Below are 21845 nucleotides of genomic sequence, written 5' to 3'. Positions count from 1 at the left end.
CCTCCTTGTCCTCCATCTCTGTCCCTACTCCATCTCCATCCACACCTTCCACTTCCTCCAACTCCATCCATCAACTCTCCTCCACCGTCTCCGACCCCCTACGTCCTCCTCCACCGTCTCCATCCCCCTCCGTCCTCCTCCACCGTCTCCATCTCCCCTAGGTCCTCCTCCACTGTCTCCGACCCCCTCTGTCTTCCTCCACCGTCTCCAACCCCCTTTGTCCACCTCCTCTGTCTCCATCCCACCCTCCGTCCTCCTACTTCGTCTCCAACCATCTGCGTCTGCCTCCACCTTCTCCATCTCCCCTCCGTCCTCCTCCACCGTCTCCAACCGCCTCCGTCTTCCTCCGTCTCCATCCCCCCTCCGTCTCCGACCCCCTCCATCCTCCTCCACCGTCTCCATCCCCCTCCGTCCTACTCCACCGTCTCCATCCCCCCCGTCCTCCTCCACCGTCTCCCCCTCCGTCTCCAACCACCACTGTCCTCCTCCTCCGTCTCCATCACCCTCCGCCCTCCTCCACCGACTCCATCTCCCCTCCCTCCTGCTCCACCATCTCCATCTCCCCTCCGTCCTCCTCCACCGTCTCCGACCCCCTCCGTCCTCCTCCACCGTCTCCATCTCCCCTCCGTCCTCCTCCACCGTCTCCATCTCCCCTCCGTCCTCCTCCACCTCCCCTCTGTCCTCCTCCACTGTCTCCGACCGCCTCCAACGTCTCCATCTCCCCACCGTCCTCCTCCACTGTCTCCGAACCCCTCCGTCCGCCTCCAACGTCTCCATCTCCCCACCGTCCTCCTACACAGTCTCCAACCACCTCCGTCCTCCTCCACCGTCTCCAACCCCCTCCGTCATCCTCCACCGTCTCCATCTCCCCTCCGTCCTCCTCCACCGTCTCCATCCCCCTCCGTCCTCTTCCACCGTCTCCATCTCCCTCCATCCTCCTCCACCGTCTCCATTTCCCCACTGTCCTCCTCCACTACCTCCCACCACCTCCGTCCTCCTCCACCATCTTCATCCCCCCTCCGTCCTCCTCCTGTCTCCGACCCCCTCCGTCCTCCTCCACCATTTCCATCCCGCTCCGTCCTCCTCCACCGTCTCCATCCCCCTCCGTCCTCCTCCACCATCTCCGACCCCGTCCATCCTCCTCCACCGTCTCCGACCCCTTCCGTCCTCCTCCACTGTCTACAACCCCCTCCGTCCTCCTCCACCGTTTCCATCTCCCCTCCGTCCTCCTCCTCCGTCTCCATCCCCCCTCCATCGTCTCCATCACCCCACCGTCCCCCTCCTCCGTCTCCATCCCCCTTCCGTCCCCCTCCTCCGTCTCCATCTCCATCCTCCTCCACCGTCTCCATCTCCTTCTGTCCTCCTCCTCCGTCTCCAACGCCCTCCGTCCTCCTCCACCGTCTCCAACCTCCCTCCGTGCTCCTCCACCGTCTCCGACCCCCTCCGTCCTCCTCCGTCTCCATCCCCTTCCGTCCTCCTCCACCGTCTTTATCCACCCTCTGTCCTCTTCCTCCGTCTCTATCCACCCTCCGTCCTCCTCCTCCATCTCCATCCACCCTCCGTCCTCCTCCACCGTCTCCATCTCCTTCTGTCCTCCTCCTCCGTCTCCATCTCTCCTCCGTCCTCCTCCACCGTCTTTATCCACCCTCCGTCCTCTTCCTCCGTCTCTATCCACCCTCCGTCCTCCTCCTCCATCTCCATCCACCCTCCGTCCTCCTCCACCGTCTCCATCTCCCCTCCGTCCTCCTCCACCGTCTCCGACCCCCTCCGTCCTCCTCCTCCGTCTTTATCCACCCTCCGTCCTCTTCCTCCGTCTCTATCCACCCTCCGTCCTCCTCCTCCATCTCCATCCACCCTCCGTCCTCCTCCTCCATCTCCATCCACCCTCCGTCCTCCTCCACTGTCTGCATTGCCCCTCCGTCCTCCTCCACCGTCTCCATCTCCTTCTGTCTTCCTCCTCTGTCTCCAACGCCCTCCGTCCTCCTCCACTGCCTCCCACCACCTCCGTCCTCCTCCACCGTCTCCATCGCCCCTCCGTCCTCCTCCACCGTCTCCATCTCTCCTCCGTCCTCCTCCACCGTCTGCATCGCCCCTCCATCCTCCACCGTCTCCGACCCCCTGTCCTCCTCCATTTCCGTCTCCCCTCCATCTCCCCTCCATCCTCCTCCACTGTCTCGCCTCCGTCCCCCTCCTCCACCGTCTCCCCTCCGTCCCCCTCCTCCACCGTCTCCCCTCCGTCCTCTTCCTCCATCTCCCCTCCGTCCCCCTCCTCCGTCTCCCTCCTCCGACTCCTCTCCGTCCCCCTCCTCCACCGTCTCCCCTCCATCCTCCTCCTCCACCATCTCCCCTCCATCCTCCTCCTCCACCATCTCCCCTCCATCCCTCTCCTCCTGCATTTCCATCTCTCCTCTGTCCCCCTCCTCCACTGTCTCCCCTCCGTCCTCCTCCTCCACCATCTCCCCTCCATCCCTCACTTCCTCCATTTCCATCTCCCCTCCATCCCTCACCTCCTCCATTTCCATCTACCCTCCATCCCCCTCCTCCTCCATTTCCATCTCCCCTCCATCCCCCTCCTCCACCGTCTCCCCTCCATCCTCCTCCCCATCTCCCCTCCATCCCTCTCCTCCTCCATTTCCAACTCCCCTCCGTCCCCCTCCTCCACCGTCTCCCCTCCGTCCTCCCTCTCATCCGTCTTGCTTTACCTCCACTTCAGTCTCTCCATTCCCCTCCTCAGTCTCCGTCTCCCCTCTGTCGTCCTCCTCCTTCATTTCCATCTCCCCTGTCCTCCTCCACCTTCTCCCCTCTGTCCCCCTCCTCCACCGTCTCCCCTCCTTAACCGTCTCCACTCCGTTCCCCATCCCACTGTCTCCCCTTTGTCCACATCCTCAACTGTCCTGCTTTACCTCCACCTCAGTCTCTCCATTCTGCTCCTCCATCTGTCTCCCCTCCGTCCTCCTCTGTCTACGTCTCCCCATCCCCTTCCTCCATGTCTCCACCCATCCCCCTCCTCCGTCTCCCCCTCTGACCTCCTCCTCCTCCGTTCTCCTCCTCCTTCTCCATCTCCCCTCCATCCTCCTCCTCCGTCTCCCCTCCATTCCCCTCCTCCTCTGTCTCCCCTCCATCCTCCTCCTCGGTCTCCCCTCCGATCCCTCCCCCATCCTCCTTCTCCCCTCCATCCTCCTCTTCCGTCTCCCCTCCATCCTCCTCCATCTCCCCTCCGACCTCCTCCCCCTCCTCTGTCTCCTTTCTGGCCACCTCTACCTCCGCCTCCCCTCTGGCCTCCTCCTCAATACCCATCTCCCCTCCATCCTCTTCCTCCATCTCCCCTTCTCCCATCTCCCCTTCCTCCATCTCCCATTCTCTACCCCTTCTTCCTGAATTGCCCCCTCCATCCTCCATTCCCTCTCCATCCCTTCCTCATCAATCCCCCATCCTCCTCCACAACCCCTGCTCTATCCTCCTCCTAGACTCCATCTCCTCCTCAGACCCCCATCCATCCTCATCTTCAATCCCCATCCATCCTCATCCTCAGACCCCCATCCCTCCATCCTCCACAGACCCCCATCCATCCATCCTCCACAGAGCCCCATCCCTCCTCCTCCTCGGACCCCCATCCGTCCATCCGTTCTCCTCCTCAGACCTCCATACGTCCTCCTCCTCAGAGCCCCATACGTCCTCCTCCTCAGAGCCCCATACGTCCTCCTCCATCCTCCTCCACAGACCCCCATCCATCCTCCTCCATCCTCCTCAAACCCCCATCCATCCTCCTCCTCAGACCCCCATCCGTCTATCTGTCCTCATCCTCAGACCTCCATCCATCCTCCTCCTCAGACCCCCATCCATCCTCCTCCTCAGACCCCCATCCATCCTCCTCAGACTCCATCCATCCATCCCTCCTCCTTCTCAGACCCCATCCCTCCTCCTCCTCAGACCCCCATCCATCCTCCACCTCTGTCCCCCATCCGTCCTCCACCTCAGACACCATCCATACATCCTCCTCCTCAGATCCCATCTGTCCTCCACCTCTGTCCCACATCCATCCACCCTCCTCCTCTGGCCCCCATCCATCCTCCTCCTCAGACCCCCATCCCTCCTCCTCCTCCTCAGACCCCCATCCCTCCCCCTCCTCAGACCCCAATCCATCCTCATCCTCCGAGCCCATCCGTCCTCCACCTGTCCCCCATCTATCCTCCTCAGACCCCCATCCATCCTCCTCAGACCCCCATCCATTCTCCTCCATCCTCCTCAGAACCCCATCCATTCTCCTCCTCAGACCCCATCCAACCTCCTCCTCAGACCCCCATCCAACCTCCTCCTCAGACCCCCATCCATCATCCGCAGACACCCATCCATCCTCCTCAGACCCCCATCCATCCTCCTCAGACCCCATCCAACCTCCTCCTCAGACCCCCATCCAACCTCCTCCTCAGACCCCCATCCATCATCCGCAGACACCCATCCATCCGTCCTCCCCCTCAGACACCCATCCCTCCTCCTCCTCAGACACCCATCCCTCCTCCTCCTCAGACACCCATCCATCCACCTCCTCAGACCCCCAATCCTCCTCCTCCTCAGACCCCATCCGTCCTCCTCCTCAGACCCCCATCCATCCTCCCCCTCAGACACCCATCCCTCCTCCTCCTCAGACACCCATCCCTCCTCCTCCTCAGACCCCCAATCCTCCTCCTCCTCAGACCCCATCCGTCCTCCTCCTCAGACCCCCATCCATCCTCCCCCTCAGACCCCATCCCTCCTCCTCCTCCTCCGACCCCCATCCATCCTCCTCAGACCCCATCCATCCATCAGGCCTCCTCCTCAGTCACCCATCCCTCCTCCTCAGACCCCCATCCCTCCTCCTCCTCAGACACCCATCCCTCCTCCTCCTCAGACCCCATCCATCCATCCGTCCTCCTCCTCAAACCCCATCTGTCCTCCTCCTCAGAACCCCATCCGTCCTCCTCCTCAGACCCCCATCCCTCCTCCTCCTCAGAACCCCATCCCTCCTCCACCTCAGAACCCCATCCCTCCTCCACCTCAGAACCCCATCCCTCCTCCACCTCAGAACCCCATCCATCCCTCCTCCTCCTCAGACCCCCATCCGTCCGCCTCCTCATACCCTCATCCTCCGACCCCATCCGTCCTCCTCCTCAGATCCCATCCGTCCTCCACCTCTGTCCCACATCCATCCATCCTCCTTAGACCCCCATCCACCCTCCTCCTCAGTCCCCCATCCACCCTCCTCCTCCTCAGTCCCCCATCCACCCTCCTCCTCCTCAGTCCCCCATCCATCCTCCTCCTCAGACCCCAATCCGTCCTCCTCAGACCCCAATCCGTCCTCCTCAGACCCCCATCCATCCTCCTCCTCAGACCCCCATCCATCCTCCTCAGACCCCAATCCGTCCTCCTCAGACCCCCATCCGTCCTCCTCAGACCCCCATCCATCCTCCTCCTCAGACCCCCATCCATCCTCCTCAGACCCCCATCCATCCTCCTCCTCAGACCCCCATCCATCCTCCTCAGACCCCCATCCATCCTCGTCAGAACCCCATCCCTCCTCCTCCTCAGACCCCATCCATCCTCTTCCTCAGACCCCCATCCGTCCATCTGTCCTCATCCTCAGACCCCCATCCATTCTCCTCCATCCTCCTCAGACCCCCATCCAACCTCCTCCTCAGACCCCCATCCATCATCCGCAGACACCCATCCATCCGTCCTCCCCCTCAGACCCCCATCCCTCTTCCTCCTCAGACACCCATCCCTCCTCCTCCTCAGACACCCATCCCTCCTCCACCTCAGACACCCATCCATCCACCTCCTCAAACCCCATCCATCCTCCTCCTCAGACCCCCATCCAACCTCCTCCTCAGACCCCCATCCATCATCCGCAGACACCCATCCATCCGTCCTCCTCCTCAGACACCCATCCCTCCTCCTCCTCAGACACCCATCCCTCCTCCTCAGACCCCCATCCATCCACCTCCTCAAACCCCATCCCTCCTCCTCAGACCCCCATCCCTCCTCCTCCTCAGACCCCCATCCATCCTCCTCCTCAGACCCCCATCCCTCCTCCTCCTCAGACCCCCATCCCTCCTCCTCCTCAGACCCCCATCCATCCTCCTCCTCAGACCCCCATCCATCCTCCTCCTCAGACCCCCATCCCTCCTCCTCCTCCGACCCCCATCCATCCTCCTCCTCAGACACCCATCCCTCCCCCTCCTCAGACACCCATCCCTCCTCCTCCTCAGACCCCCATCCCTCCTCCACCTCAGACCCCCATCCCTCCTCCACCTCAGACCCCCATCCATCCTCCTGCTCAGACACCCATCCCTCCCCCTCCTCAGACCCCAATCCGTCCTCCTCCTCAGACCCCAATCCGTCCTCCTCAGACCCCCATCCATCCTCCTCAGACCCCCATCCGTCCTCCTCCTCAGACCCCCATCCGTCCTCCTCCTCAGACCCCAATCCGTCCTCCTCCTCAGACCCCCATCCATCCTCCTCAGACCCCCATCCATCCTCCTCCTCAGACCCCCATCCATCCTCCTCAGACCCCCATCCATCCTCGTCAGAACCCCATCCCTCCTCCTCCTCAGACCCCATCCATCCTCTTCCTCAGACCCCCATCCGTCCATCTGTCCTCATCCTCAGACCCCCATCCATTCTCCTCCATCCTCCTCAGACCCCCATCCAACCTCCTCCTCAGACCCCCATCCATCATCCGCAGACACCCATCCATCATCCGCAGACACCCATCCATCCGTCCTCCCCCTCAGACCCCCATCCCTCTTCCTCCTCAAACCCCATCCCTCCTCCTCCTCAGACCCCCATCCGTCCATCTGTCCTCCTCCTCAGACCCCATCCATCCTCATCCTCAGACCCCCATCCGTCCATCTGTCCTCATCCTCAGACCCCCATCCATTCTCCTCCATCCTCCTCAGACCCCCATCCAACCTCCTCCTCAGACCCCCATCCATCATCCGCAGACACCCATCCATCCGTCCTCCTCCTCAGACACCCATCCCTCCTCCTCCTCAGACACCCATCCCTCCTCCTCCTCAGACACCCATCCCTCCTCCTCCTCAGACACCCATCCCTCCTCCTCCTCAGACACCCATCCATCCACCTCCTCAAACCCCATCCCTCTTCCTCCTCAGACACCCATCCCTCCTCCTCAGACCCCATTCATCCATCTGTCCTCCTCCTCAGAACCCCATCCCTCCTCCTCCTCAGACCCCCAATCCTCCTCCTCCTCAGACCCCCATCCATCCTCCCCCTCAGACCCCATCCGTCCTCATCCTCCGACCCCCATCCGTCCTCATCCTCTGACCCCCATCCGTCCATCAGGCCTCCTCCTCAGACCCCCATCCTTCCTTCTCCTCAGACCCCCATCCCTCCTCCTCCTCCTCAGACCCCCATCCGTCCTCCTCCTCCTCAGACCCCCATCCATCCATCAGGCCTCCTCCTCAGTCACCCATCCCTCCTCCTCAGACCCCCATCCCTCCTCCTCCTCAGACCCCCATCCCTCCTCCTCCTCAGACCCCATCCATCCATCCGTCCTCCTCCTCAAACCCCATCCCTCCTCCTCCTCAGAACCCCATCCGTCCTGCTCCTCAGACCCCCATCCGTCCTGCTCCTCAGACCCCCATCCCTCCTCCTCCTCAGAACCCCATCCCTCCTCCTCCTCAGACCCCATCCATCCATCCGTCCTCCTCCTCAAACCCCATCCCTCCTCCTCCTCAGACCCCCATCTGTCCTCCTCCTCAGAACCCCATCCGTCCTGCTCCACAGAACCCCATCCGTCCTGCTCCTCAGACCCCCATCCGTCCTCCTCCTCAGACCCCCATCCCTCCTCCTCCTCAGAACCCCATCCCTCCTCCACCTCAGAACCCCATCCCTCCTCCTCAGATCCCATCCATCCCTCCTCCTCCTCAGACCCCCATCCGTCCGCCTCCTCATACCCTCATCCTCCGACCCCATCCGTCCTCCACCTCTGTCCCACATCCATCCATCCTCCTTAGACCCCCATCCACCCTCCTCCTCAGTCCCCCATCCACCCTCCTCCTCCTCAGTCCCCCATCCACCCTCCTCCTCCTCAGTCCCCCATCCATCCTCCTCCTCAGACCCCAATCCGTCCTCCTCCTCAGACCCCAATCCGTCCTCCTCCTCAGACCCCAATCCGTCCTCCTCCTCAGACCCCAATCCATCCTCCTCCTCAGACCCCCATCCATCCTCCTCAGACCCCCATCCATCCTCGTCAGAACCCCATCCCTCCTCCTCCTCAGACCCCATCCATCCTCTTCCTCAGACCCCCATCCGTCCATCTGTCCTCATCCTCAGACCCCCATCCATTCTCCTCCATCCTCCTCAGACCCCCATCCAACCTCCTCCTCAGACCCCCATCCATCATCCTCCTCAGACCCCCATCCGTCCTCCTCCTCAGACCCCCATCCATCCGTCCTCCTCCTCAGACCCCCATCCGTCCTCCTCCTCAGACCCCCATCCATCCGTCCTCCTCCTCAGACCCCCATCCGTCCTCCTCCTCAGACCCCCATCCATCATCCTCCTCAGACCCCCATCCATCCGTCCTCCTCCTCAGACCCCCATCCGTCCTCCTCCTCAGACACCCATCCATCCTCCTCCTCAGACCCCCATCCCTCCTCCTCCTCAGACCCCATCCATCCTCTTCCTCAGACCCCCATCCGTCCATCTGTCCTCATCCTCAGACCCCCATCCATTCTCCTCCATCCTCCTCAGACCCCCATCCAACCTCCTCCTCAGACCCCCATCCATCATCCGCAGACACCCATCCCTCCTCCTCCTCAGACACCCATCCATCCGTCCTCCCCCTCAGACACCCATCCCTCCTCCTCCTCAGACACCCATCCCTCCTCCTCCTCAGACACCCATCCATCCACCTCCTCAAACCCCATCCCTCCTCCTCAGACCCCCATCCCTCCTCCTCCTCAGACCCCCATCCATCCTCCTCCTCAGACCCCCATCCCTCCTCCTCCTCAGACCCCCATCCCTCCTCCTCCTCAGACCCCCATCCATCCTCCTCAGACCCCATCCATCCATCTGTCCTCCTCCTCCGACCCCCATCCAACCTCCTCCTCAGACCCCCATCCATCATCCGCAGACACCCATCCATCCGTCCTCCTCCTCAGACACCCATCCCTCCTCCTCCTCAGACACCCATCCCTCCTCCTCCTCAGACACCCATCCATCCACCTCCTCAAACCCCATCCCTCCTCCTCAGACCCCCATCCCTCCTCCTCCTCAGACCCCCATCCATCCGTCCTCCTCCTCAGACCCCCATCCCTCCTCCTCCTCAGACCCCCATCCCTCCTCCTCCTCAGACCCCCATCCCTCCTCCTCCTCAGACACCCATCCCTCCTCCTCCTCAGACCCCCATCCCTCCTCCACCTCAGAACCCCATCCCTCCTCCACCTCAGAACCCCATCTGTACTCCACCTCAGAACCCCATCCGTCCTCCACTTCTGTCCCCCATCTGTCCTCCTCAGACCCCATCCATCCCTCCTCCTCCTCAGACCCCCATCCGTCCGCCTCCTCATACCCTCATCCTCCGACCCCATCCGTCCTCCACCTCTGTCCCCCATCCGTCCTCCTCCTCAGATCCCATCCGTCCTCCACCTCTGTCCCACATCCATCCATCCTCCTTAGACCCCCATCCACCCTCCTCCTCAGTCCCCCATCCACCCTCCTCCTCAGTCCCCCATCCACCCTCCTCCTCCTCAGTCCCCCATCCATCCTCCTCCTCTGGCCCCCATCCGTCCTCCTCCTCAGACCCCAATCCGTCCTCCTCCTCAGACCCCAATCCGTCCTCCTCCTCAGACCCCAATCCATCCTCCTCCTCAGACCCCCATCCATCCTCCTCAGTCCCCCATCCACCCTCCTCCTCAGTCCCCCATCCACCCTCCTCCTCCTCAGTCCCCCATCCGTCCTCCTCCTCTGGCCCCCATCCATCCTCCTCCTCAGACCCCAATCCGTCCTCCTCCTCAGACCCCAATCCGTCCTCCTCCTCAGACCCCAATCCGTCCTCCTCAGACCCCCATCCATCCTCCTCCTCAGACCCCCATCCATCCTCCTCAGACCCCCATCCGTCCTCCTCCTCAGACCCCAATCCGTCCTCCTCCTCAGACCCCAATCCGTCCTCCTCAGACCCCCATCCATCCTCCTCCTCAGACCCCCATCCATCCTCCTCAGACCCCCATCCATCCTCGTCAGAACCCCATCCCTCCTCCTCCTCAGACCCCATCCATCCTCTTCCTCAGACCCCCATCCGTCCATCTGTCCTCATCCTCAGACCCCCATCCATTCTCCTCCATCCTCCTCAGACCCCCATCCAACCTCCTCCTCAGACCCCCATCCATCATCCGCAGACACCCACCCATCCCTCCTCCTCCTCAGACACCCATCCCTCCTCCTCCTCAGACACCCATCCCTCCTCCTCCTCAGACACCCATCCCTCCTCCACCTCAGACACCCATCCATCCACCTCCTCAAACCCCATCCATCCTCCTCCTCAGACCCCCATCCCTCCTCCTCCTCAGACACCCATCCCTCCTCCTCCTCAGACCCCCATCCATCCTCCTCCTCAGACCCCCATCCCTCCTCCTCCTCAGACCCCCATCCCTCCTCCACCTCAGAACCCCATCCGTCCTCCTCCTCAGACCCCCATCCCTCCTCCTCCTCAGACCCCCATCCCTCCTCCACCTCAGAACCCCATCCCTCCTCCACCTCAGAACCCCATCCCTCCTCCACCTCAGAACCCCATCTGTACTCCACCTCAGAACCCCATCCGTCCTCCACTTCTGTCCCCCATCTGTCCTCCTCAGACCCCATCCATCCCTCCTCCTCCTCAGACCCCATCCCTCCCCCTCCTCAGACCCCAATCCATCCTCATCCTCCGAGCCCATCCGTCCTCCACCTGTCCCCCATCTATCCTCCTCAGACCCCCATCCTCCTCAGACCCCATCCAACCTCCTCCTCAGAACCCCATCCAACCTCCTCCTCAGACCCCCATCCATCATCCGCAGACACCCATCCATCCCTCCTCCTCCTCAGACACCCATCCCTCCTCCTCCTCAGACACCCATCCATCCTCCTCCTCAGACCCCCATCCATCCTCCTCAGACCCCATCCAACCTCCTCCTCAGAACCCCATCCAACCTCCTCCTCAGACCCCCATCCATCATCCGCAGACACCCATCCATCCCTCCTCCTCCTCAGACCCCATCCATCCCTCCTCCTCATACCCTCATCCTCCGACCCCATCCGTCCTCCACCTCTGTCCCACATCCATCCATCCTCCTTAGACCCCCATCCACCCTCCTCCTCAGTCCCCCATCCACCCTCCTCCTCAGTCCCCCATCCATCCTCCTCCTCTGGCCCCCATCCATCCTCCTCCTCAGACCCCAATCCGTCCTCCTCCTCAGACCCCAATCCGTCCTCCTCCTCAGACCCCAATCCGTCCTCCTCCTCAGACCCCAATCCGTCCTCCTCCTCAGACCCCAATCCGTCCTCCTCCTCAGACCCCAATCCGTCCTCCTCCTCAGTCCCCATCCAACCTCCTCCTCAGACCCCCATCCATCCCTCCTCCTCCTCAGACCCCCATCCCTCCTCCTCCTCAGACACCCATCCCTCCTCCTCCTCAGACACCCATCCATCCACCTCCTCAAACCCCATCCCTCCTCCTCCTCAGACCCCCATCCCTCCTCCTCCTCAGAACCCCATCCATCCTCCTCAGACCCCATCCATCCATCCGTCCTCCTCCTCAAACCCCATCCCTCCTCCTCCTCAGACCCCCATCTGTCCTCCTCCTCAGAACCCCATCCGTCCTGCTCCTCAGACCCCCATCCGTCCTCCTCCTCAGACCCCCATCCCTCCTCCTCCTCAGAACCCCATCCCTCCTCCACCTCAGAACCCCATCCCTCCTCCACCTCAGAACCCCATCCCTCCTCCACCTCAGAACCCCATCCATCCCTCCTCCTCCTCAGACCCCCATCCGTCCGCCTCCTCATACCCTCATCCTCCGACCCCATCCGTCCTCCTCCTCAGATCCCATCCGTCCTCCACCTCTGTCCCACATCCATCCATCCTCCTTAGACCCCCATCCACCCTCCTCCTCAGTCCCCCATCCACCCTCCTCCTCCTCAGTCCCCCATCCATCCTCCTCCTCTGGCCCCCATCCATCCTCCTCCTCAGACCCCAATCCGTCCTCCTCCTCAGACCCCAATCCGTCCTCCTCCTCAGACCCCAATCCGTCCTCCTCAGACCCCCATCCATCCTCCTCCTCAGACCCCCATCCATCCTCCTCAGACCCCCATCCATCCTCGTCAGAACCCCATCCCTCCTCCTCCTCAGACCCCATCCATCCTCTTCCTCAGACCCCCATCCGTCCATCTGTCCTCATCCTCAGACCCCCATCCATTCTCCTCCATCCTCCTCAGACCCCCATCCAACCTCCTCCTCAGACCCCCATCCATCATCCGCAGACACCCATCCATCCGTCCTCCCCCTCAGACCCCCATCCCTCTTCCTCCTCAGACACCCATCCCTCCTCCTCCTCAGACACCCATCCATCCACCTCCTCAAACCCCATCCCTCCTCCTCTTCAGACACCCATCCCTCCTCCTCCTCAGACCCCATCCAACCTCCTCCTCAGACCCCCATCCATCATCCGCAGACACCCATCCATCCGTCCTCCTCCTCAGACACCCATCCCTCCTCCTCCTCAGACACCCATCCCTCCTCCTCCTCAGACCCCATCCAACCTCCTCCTCAGACCCCCATCCATCATCCGCAGACACCCATCCATCCGTCCTCCTCCTCAGACACCCATCCCTCCTCCTCCTCAGACACCCATCCCTCCTCCTCAGACCCCCATCCATCCACCTCCTCAAACCCCATCCCTCCTCCTCAGACCCCCATCCCTCCTCCTCCTCAGACCCCCATCCATCCTCCTCCTCAGACCCCCATCCATCCTCCTCAGACCCCCATCCATCCTCGTCAGAACCCCATCCCTCCTCCTCCTCAGACCCCATCCATCCTCTTCCTCAGACCCCCATCCGTCCATCTGTCCTCATCCTCAGACCCCATCCATCCTCATCCTCAGACCCCCATCCGTCCATCTGTCCTCCTCCTCAGACCCATCCATCCTCATCCTCAGACCCCCATCCGTCCATCTGTCCTCATCCTCAGACCCCCATCCATTCTCCTCCATCCTCCTCAGACCCCCATCCAACCTCCTCCTCAGACCCCCATCCATCATCCGCAGACACCCATCCATCCGTCCTCCTCCTCAGACACCCATCCCTCCTCCTCCTCAGACACCCATCCCTCCTCCTCCTCAGACCCCCATCCATCCACCTCCTCAAACCCCATCCCTCCTCCTCAGACCCCCATCCCTCCTCCTCCTCAGACCCCCATCCATCCTCCTCCTCAGACCCCCATCCCTCCTCCTCCTCAGACCCCCATCCATCCTCCTCCTCAGACCCCCATCCGTCCTCCTCCTCAGACCCCCATCCCTCCTCCTCCTCAGACCCCCATCCCTCCTCCACCTCAGAACCCCATCCCTCCTCCACCTCAGAACCCCATCCCTCCTCCACCTCAGAACCCCATCTGTACTCCACCTCAGAACCCCATCCGTCCTCCACTTCTGTCCCCCATCTGTCCTCCTCAGACCCCCATCCATCCTCCTCAGAACCCCATCCATTCTCCTCCTCAGACCCCATCCAACCTCCTCCTCAGACCCCCATCCATCCAGACACCCATCCATCCGTCCTCCCCAGACCCCCATCCCTCTCCTCCTCAAACCCATCCCTCTTCCTCCTCAGACCCCCGTCCTCCATCCCCCATCTATCCTCCTCAGACCCCCATCCCTCCTCAGACCCCATCCAACCTCCTCCTCCTCAGACCCCCATCCAACCTCCTCCTCCTCAGACCCCCATCCATCCCCTCCTCCTCCTCCTCAGACCCCCATCCATCCCCTCCTCCTCAGTCCCCCATCCTCCGACCCCATCCGTCCTCAGACCCCCATCCGTCCTCCTCCTCAGACCCCATCCGTCCTCCCCTCAGACCCCCATCCGTCCTCCTCCTCAGACCCCCATCCGTCCTCCTCCTCAGACCCCCATCCATCGATCCTCCTCAGACCCCCATCCACCCTCCTCCTCAGACCCCCATCCACCCTCCTCCTCAGACCCCCATCCACCCTCCTCCTCCTCAGACCCCCATCCATCCTCCTCCTCAGACCCCCATCCGTCCTCCTCCTCAGACCCCAATCCGTCCTCCTCCTCAGACCCCATCCAACCTCCTCCTCAGACCCCAATCCATCCTCCTCCTCAGACCCCCATCCGTCCTCCTCCTCAGTCCCCCATCCACCCTCCTCCTCAGTCCCCCATCCACCCTCCTCCTCCTCAGACCCCATCCATCCTCCTCCTCAGACCCCCATCCATCCATCCTCCTCTCAGACCCCCATCCACCCTCCTCCTCCTCAGTCCCCCATCCACCTCCTCCTCTGGCCCCCATCCATCCTCCTCCTCAGACCCCAATCCGTCCTCCTCCTCAGACCCCAATCCGTCCTCCTCCTCAGACCCCAATCCGTCCTCCTCCTCAGACCCCCATCCATCCTCCTCCTCAGACCCCCATCCGTCCTCCTCCTCAGACCCCCATCCGTCCATCTGTCCTCATCCTCAGACCCCCATCCATTCTCCTCCATCCTCCTCAGACCCCCATCCATCCTCCTCCTCAGACCCCAATCCGTCCTCCTCCTCAGACCCCAATCCGTCCTCCTCCTCAGACCCCCATCCATCCTCCTCCTCAGACCCCCATCCATCCTCCTCCTCAGACCCCCATCCGTCCTCCTCCTCAGACCCCCATCCATCCTCCTCCTCAGACCCCCATCCCTCCTCCTCCTCAGACCCCATCCATCCTCTTCCTCAGACCCCCATCCGTCCATCTGTCCTCATCCTCAGACCCCCATCCATTCATCCTCCTCCTCAGACCCCCATCCATCCTCCTCCTCAGACCCCCATCCGTCCTCCTCCTCAGACCCCAATCCGTCCTCCTCCTCAGACCCCAATCCGTCCTCCTCGGACCCCCATCCATCCTCCTCCTCAGACCCCCATCCATCCTCCTCAGACCCCCATCCATCCTCGTCAGAACCCCATCCCTCCTCCTCCTCAGACCCCATCCATCCTCTTCCTCAGACCCCCATCCGTCCATCTGTCCTCATCCTCAGACCCCCATCCATTCTCCTCCATCCTCCTCAGACCCCCATCCAACCTCCTCCTCAGACCCCCATCCATCATCCGCAGACACCCATCCATCCGTCCTCCCCCTCAGACACCCATCCCTCCTCCTCCTCAGACACCCATCCCTCCTCCTCCTCAGACACCCATCCATCCACCTCCTCAAACCCCATCCCTCCTCCTCCTCAGACACCCATCCCTCCTCCTCCTCAGACCCCATCCCTCCTCCTCCTCAGACCCCCATCCCACCTCCTCCTCAGACCCCCATCCCTCCTCCTCCTCAGACCCCCATCCATCCTCCTCCTCAGACCCCATCCATCCATCTGTCCTCATCCTCAGACCCCCATCCATTCTCCTCCATCCTCCTCAGACCCCCATCCAACCTCCTCCTCAGACCCCCATCCATCATCCGCAGACACCCATCCATCCGTCCTCCTCCTCAGACACCCATCCCTCCTCCTCCTCAGACACCCATCCCTCCACCTCCTCAAACCCCATCGCTCCTCCTCAGACCCCCATCCCTCCTCCTCCTCAGACCCCCATCCATCCTCCTCCTCAGACCCCCATCCGTCCTCCTCCTCAGACCCCCATCCATCCTCCTCCTCAGACCCCCATCCCTCCTCCTCCTCAGACCCCCATCCATCCTCTTCCTCAGACCCCCATCCGTCCATCTGTCCTCATCCTCAGACCCCCATCCATCATCCTCCTCAGACCCCCATCCAACCTCCTCCTCAGACCCCCATCCGTCCTCCTCCTCAGACCCCAATCCGTCCTCCTCCTCAGACCCCCATCCATCCTCCTCCTCAGACCCCCATCCCTCCTCCTCCTCAGACCCCATCCATCCTCTTCCTCAGACCCCCATCCGTCCATCTGTCCTCATCCTCAGACCCCCATCCATTCTCCTCCATCCTCCTCAGACCCCCATCCAACCTCCTCCTCAGACCCCCATCCGTCCTCCTCCTCAGACACCCATCCATCCGTCCTCCCCCTCAGACACCCATCCCTCCTCCTCCTCAGACACCCATCCCTCCTCCTCCTCAGACCCCAATCCGTCCTCCTCCTCAGACACCCATCCCTCCTCCTCCTCAGACACCCATCCATCCACCTCCTCAAACCCCATCCCTCCTCCTCCTCAGACCCCCATCCCTCCTCCTCCTCAGACCCCCATCCCTCCTCCTCCTCAGACCCCCATCCATCCTCCTCAGACCCCCATCCATCCTCCTCCTCAGACCCCCATCCATTCTCCTCCATCCTCCTCAGACCCCCATCCATCCGTTCCTCCTCAGACCCCCATCCATCCTCCTCCTCAGACACCCATCCCTCCTCCTCCTCAGACACCCATCCATCCACCTCCTCAAACCCCATCCCTCCTCCTCAGACCCCCATCCCTCCTCCTCCTCAGACCCCCATCCATCCTCCTCCTCAGACCCCCATCCCTCCTCCTCCTCAGACCCCCATCCATCCTCCTCCTCAGACCCCCATCCGTCCTCCTCCTCAGACCCCCATCCCTCCTCTTCCTCAGACCCCCATCCGTCCATCTGTCCTCATCCTCAGACCCCCATCCGTCCTCCTCCTCAGACCCCAATCCGTCCTCCTCCTCAGACCCCCATCCATCCTCCTCCTCAGACCCCCATCCCTCCTCCTCCTCAGACCCCATCCATCCTCTTCCTCAGACCCCCATCCGTCCATCTGTCCTCATCCTCAGACCCCCATCCATTCTCCTCCATCCTCCTCAGACCCCCATCCAACCTCCTCCTCAGACCCCCATCCATCATCCGCAGACACCCATCCATCCGTCCTCCTCCTCAGACACCCATCCCTCCTCCTCCTCAGACACCCATCCCTCCTCCTCCTCAGACCCCAATCCGTCCTCCTCCTCAGACACCCATCCCTCCTCCTCCTCAGACACCCATCCATCCACCTCCTCAAACCCCATCCCTCCTCCTCAGACCCCCATCCCTCCTCCTCCTCAGACCCCCATCCCTCCTCCTCCTCAGACCCCCATCCCTCCTCCTCCTCAGACCCCCATCCATCCTCCTCAGACCCCATCCATCCATCTGTCCTCATCCTCAGACCCCCATCCATCCTCCTCAGACCCCATCCATCCATCTGTCCTCATCCTCAGACCCCCATCCATTCTCCTCCATCCTCCTCAGACCCCCATCCAACCTCCTCCTCAGACCCCCATCCATCATCCGCAGACACCCATCCATCCGTCCTCCTCCTCAGACACCCATCCCTCCTCCTCCTCAGACACCCATCCATCCACCTCCTCAAACCCCATCCCTCTTCCTCCTCAGACACCCATCCCTCCTCCTCAGACCCCATCCCTCCTCCTCCTCAGACACCCATCCCTCCTCCTCAGACCCCCATCCCTCCTCCTCCTCAGACACCCATCCCTCCTCCTCCTCAGACCCCATCCCTCCTCCTCCTCAGACACCCATCCCTCCTCCTCCTCAGACCCCATCCCTCCTCCTCCTCAGACACCCATCCCTCCTCCTCCTCAGACCCCATCCCTCCTCCTCCTCAGACCCCAATCCGTCCTCCTCCTCAGACCCCATCCAACCTCCTCCTCAGACCCCCATCCAACCTCCTCCTCAGACCCCCATCCATCATCCGCAGACACCCATCCATCCCTCCTCCTCCTCAGACCCCATCCATCCCTCCTCCTCATACCCTCATCCTCCGACCCCATCCGTCCTCCACCTCTGTCCCCCATCCGTCCTCCTCCTCAGATCCCATCCGTCCTCTACCTCTGTCCCACATCTGTCCTCCTCAGACCCCATCCATCCCTCCTCCTCCTCAGACCCCCATCCGTCCGCCTCCTCATACCCTCATCCTCCGACCCCATCCGTCCTCCACCTCTGTCCCCCATCCATCCTCCTCCTCAGATCCCAGCCGTCCTCCACCTCTGTCCCACATCCATCCATCCTCCTTAGACCCCCATCCACCCTCCTCCTCAGTCCCCCATCCATCCTCCTCCTCTGGCCCCCATCCATCCTCCTCCTCAGACCCCGATCCCTCCTCCTCCTCAGACCCCGATCCCTCCTCCTCCTCAGACCCCGATCCATCTTCCTTCTCTGTCCCCCATCCATCCTCCTCAGTCCCCCATCCGTCGTCCTCCTCCTCAGTCCCCCATCCATCCATCCTCCTCCTCAGACCCCCATCCGTCCTCCTCCTCAGACCCCCATCTGTCCTCCTCCTCAGTCCCCCATCCGTCCTCCTCAACATCTCCAACATTCCCCTCGTCCTTTGCCCTCTCCATCCTCAACCTCCTGTCAATCCCCCTCCATCCTCCAATCCTCTCCACAGTACACCCCTCCTCCTCAATCTGCCGTCCGTTGTCCTTTTCCATCCCCACTCTAGCGTCCTCCTCCATCCCGCCTCCAGCCTCCTCCATCCCCCTCCTCTTTGCCCTCTCCATCCTAAACCGCCTATCATCCTCATCCTCTATTGGTCTCCAACCTTATCCCAAACCCACTTCCATCCTCCTCGTCAATCCCTCAACTAACCTCATTCTCCCTCTTAATCCCCGCTCCATGCTCCTCAGTCCCCCTACATTCTCCCTCGTAATTCCATTCCATCCTCACTCTTTGCCTCCTTCTCCCCCCATTCACCGGCACCTCACACTTCCTAAACCTTGGGTGCGAGCGCCACCACTTACACCGGATGGTGTGGAAGCCGCACTTGGGTTGTTTGTCAAAGCTGCCGCCCAACTTTAAAACGTGCTCCTTGTTGTCGAACTGAGGGAGAGCGCCTCCATTCATCCTCAAAGCAGCCCGTCGCCCAGCGTCAGCATCAACCCTATCTCCAACGCTCAACTTCAGGGGCGCCGCTCAACCAAACTTTACGGCTCACGAGGGTGGAGACAATAACAATGAACCCCGCCCACTTTTCTTTGACTTTTAATTTGCTACTGCTGGCGAATAAAGTTAAGCGGTCCATCTGACTTCTGTTTAATTGGTTTTCTCGGCTGTCCATCAAAGTACGATTGTCGGCGATTTTTAATTTTGGTTATGCCTCATTAACGCAGCTCTGCGGTGACGTCATGGGAGGGGGGGTCGGGCATGGGCGGGTTAGGACTCTCCCCCAAATTATTGTGGCAATATTCAATGAAGATCTTAATATGAATAAAAAGTTATTTCACAGTTTTTCAATAGGAATTCACTTTAATTCTTTCATTGATATGAAAGAGAAAATGTTGTTGTTTTGAAGAAACATTTAAGAGCCTAAGACGTTCAGCAGCACTTTTATGGTAATAGTAACAGTTGGAATAAAAGAAATAGGGACCAAAATAGACTTTAAGTATGGATCACATCTCAATAAGATCAAGACTGCTCCTCCATCCCTACTCCACTGTCATAAGCTTTCCTCTATTTCTCAATTATCTATTCACCTTGCTCTTTTACTGACTTCATCAACTGATTGTGGAGATTACTAGCAAGGCTGGATAGCATCACAGATGTTTTTAAAACACTGCTGGTCGAGGCAAGTGATGAGTAGGTCCCTGACGTACTTCAGAGATTTTAATGTCTGCCTTCAGGATATTAAGGCGTGAGTCACTCAATCTTAGACCTGTACTGTTGTCACAATATTTATCTGGCTGAAGCAGATGGATTTATGGTTAATAGCACAGAATATTGCTGGTGGTGGGGGGGGGTTCAATTATGGTAATGTAATGCTCAGAGAAAACAAACATCCCTTTTGGACCAACCCATTCATGCCAACCAAGGTGCCTATAGTCATAGTCATACTTTATTGATCCCGGGGGAAATTGGTTTTTGTTACAGTTGCACCATAAATAATAAATAGTAATAAAACCATAAATAGTTAAATAGTAACATGTAAATTATGCCAGTAAATTATGAAATAAGACCAGGACTAGCCTATTGGCTCAGGGTGTCTGACCCTCCAAGGGAGGAGTTGTAAAGTTTGATGGCCACAGGCAAGAATGACTTCCTATGACGCTCTGTGCTGCATCTCGGTGGAATGAGTCTCTGGCTGAATGTACTCCTGTGCCCACCCAGTACATTATGTAGTGGATGGGAGACATTGACCAAGATTGCATGCAACTTGGACAGCATCCTCTTTTCAGACACCACCGTGAGAGGGTCCAGTTTCATCCCCACAACATCACTGGCCTTACGAATGAGTTTGTTGATCCTGTTGGTGTCTGCTACCCTCAGCCTGCTGCCCCAGCACACAACAGCAAATATGATAGCACTGGCCACCACAGACTCGTAGAACATCCTCAGCATTGTCCGGCAGATGTTAAAGGACTTCAGTCTCCTCAGGAAATAGAGATGACACTGACCCTTCTTGTAGACAGCCTCAGTGTTCTTTGACCTGTCCAGTTTATTGTCAATTCATATCCCCAGGTATTTCTAATCCTCCACCATGTCCACACTGACCCCCCTGATGGAAACAGGGGTCACCGGTACCTTAGCTCTCCTCAGGTCTACCACCAGCTACTTAGTCTTTTTCACATTAAGCTGCAGATAACTCTGCTCACACCATGTGAAAAGTTTCCTACTGTAGCCCTGTACTCAGCCTCATCTCCCTTGCTGATGCATCCAACTATGGCAGAGTCATCCGAAAACTTCTGAAGATGACAAGACTCCAGTTAGATAGATATTTACTTTACTGGTCCCAAAGGAAATTACAGTGTCACAGTAGCATTACAAGTGCCAAGTATAAATATTAGAAGAGAAGTAGAAAAGATAAAAAATAAGTTACCACGAACAGTCCAACAGGAGGGGATCTTCACTTCCCTGGCTATAGGTTCCCTCATTATAGAGCCTGAAGGCGGAGGGTAAGAATGACCTCATATAGTGCTCTTTGGAGCAGCGCAGTTGTCTTAGTATATTACTAAAAGTGCCAAGGTGGCATGGAGAGGGTGAGAAACATTGTCCAGAATTGCCAGGGTTTTCTGCAGGGTGCTTTGTTCTACCACAGCCTCCAGTGTGTCCAGTTTGACCCCTATAACAGAGCGAACTTTTCTAATCAGTATACTAAACCTGTTGGTATCACCCATGTTGATGCCATTGCCCAGCACACCACCACAAAGAAGATTGTACTGGTGACACAGACTGATAGAACATGTGAAGGAGAGGGCTGCATTTTGCAAAGGACCTCAGTCTCCTCAGCTTCTGTGTTGGTGCTCTACTCAAGTCTGTCATCCAGGTGCATCTCCAGGTACTTGTAGGTCCTCACCACATCCACATCCTCACCATCTATAGTAACAGGGAGCAATGCAGGCTTAGTCTTCCTAAAGTCCATCACCATCTCCTTTGTCTTACTGATGTTGAGCTGCAGATGATTCAGCTTGCACCATTTGACAAAGTCCTCCACCGGGGTTGTGTATTCACTCTCCCTTCATATACCCAGTTATTGCTGAGTCATGTCTTCAGACATGACTCAGTGTTGTATCTAAAGTCCGAGGTATACAGGGTAAACAGGACAGGAGCCAATACAGTCCCCTGTGGGGCCCAGTGTTGCTTATAGCCATGTCTGACACACAGCTCTGAAGCCACACAAACTGTGGTCTGCCAGTCAGGTAGCCCATTATCCAGGATACAA

The 21845-nt window shown here is 60.0% G+C and overlaps 1 protein-coding gene across 2 annotated transcripts in view; it reads right to left on the bottom strand.

Moving 5' to 3' along the window:
* eaf2 (ELL associated factor 2) overlaps nucleotides 1–19087 on the bottom strand; it is a 95185-nt gene extending 76098 nt beyond the window's left edge. For both annotated transcript variants that reach the window (XM_063049956.1, XM_063049957.1), the window contains exon 1: nucleotides 18931–19087. In XM_063049956.1, coding sequence (XP_062906026.1) covers nucleotides 18931–19033 — 103 coding nt within the window. In that variant the 5' untranslated portion in view covers nucleotides 19034–19087. The remainder of the gene's footprint in view (nucleotides 1–18930) is intronic.
* Between the last annotated feature and the right edge of the window lie 2758 nt (nucleotides 19088–21845).

The sequence above is a fragment of the Mobula hypostoma genome, chromosome 6, assembly GCF_963921235.1.
Source record: "Mobula hypostoma chromosome 6, sMobHyp1.1, whole genome shotgun sequence".
In the NCBI taxonomy this organism is placed as follows: Eukaryota; Metazoa; Chordata; class Chondrichthyes; order Myliobatiformes; family Myliobatidae; genus Mobula; species Mobula hypostoma.
This window is presented reverse-complemented; position numbering and strand designations above follow the sequence as displayed.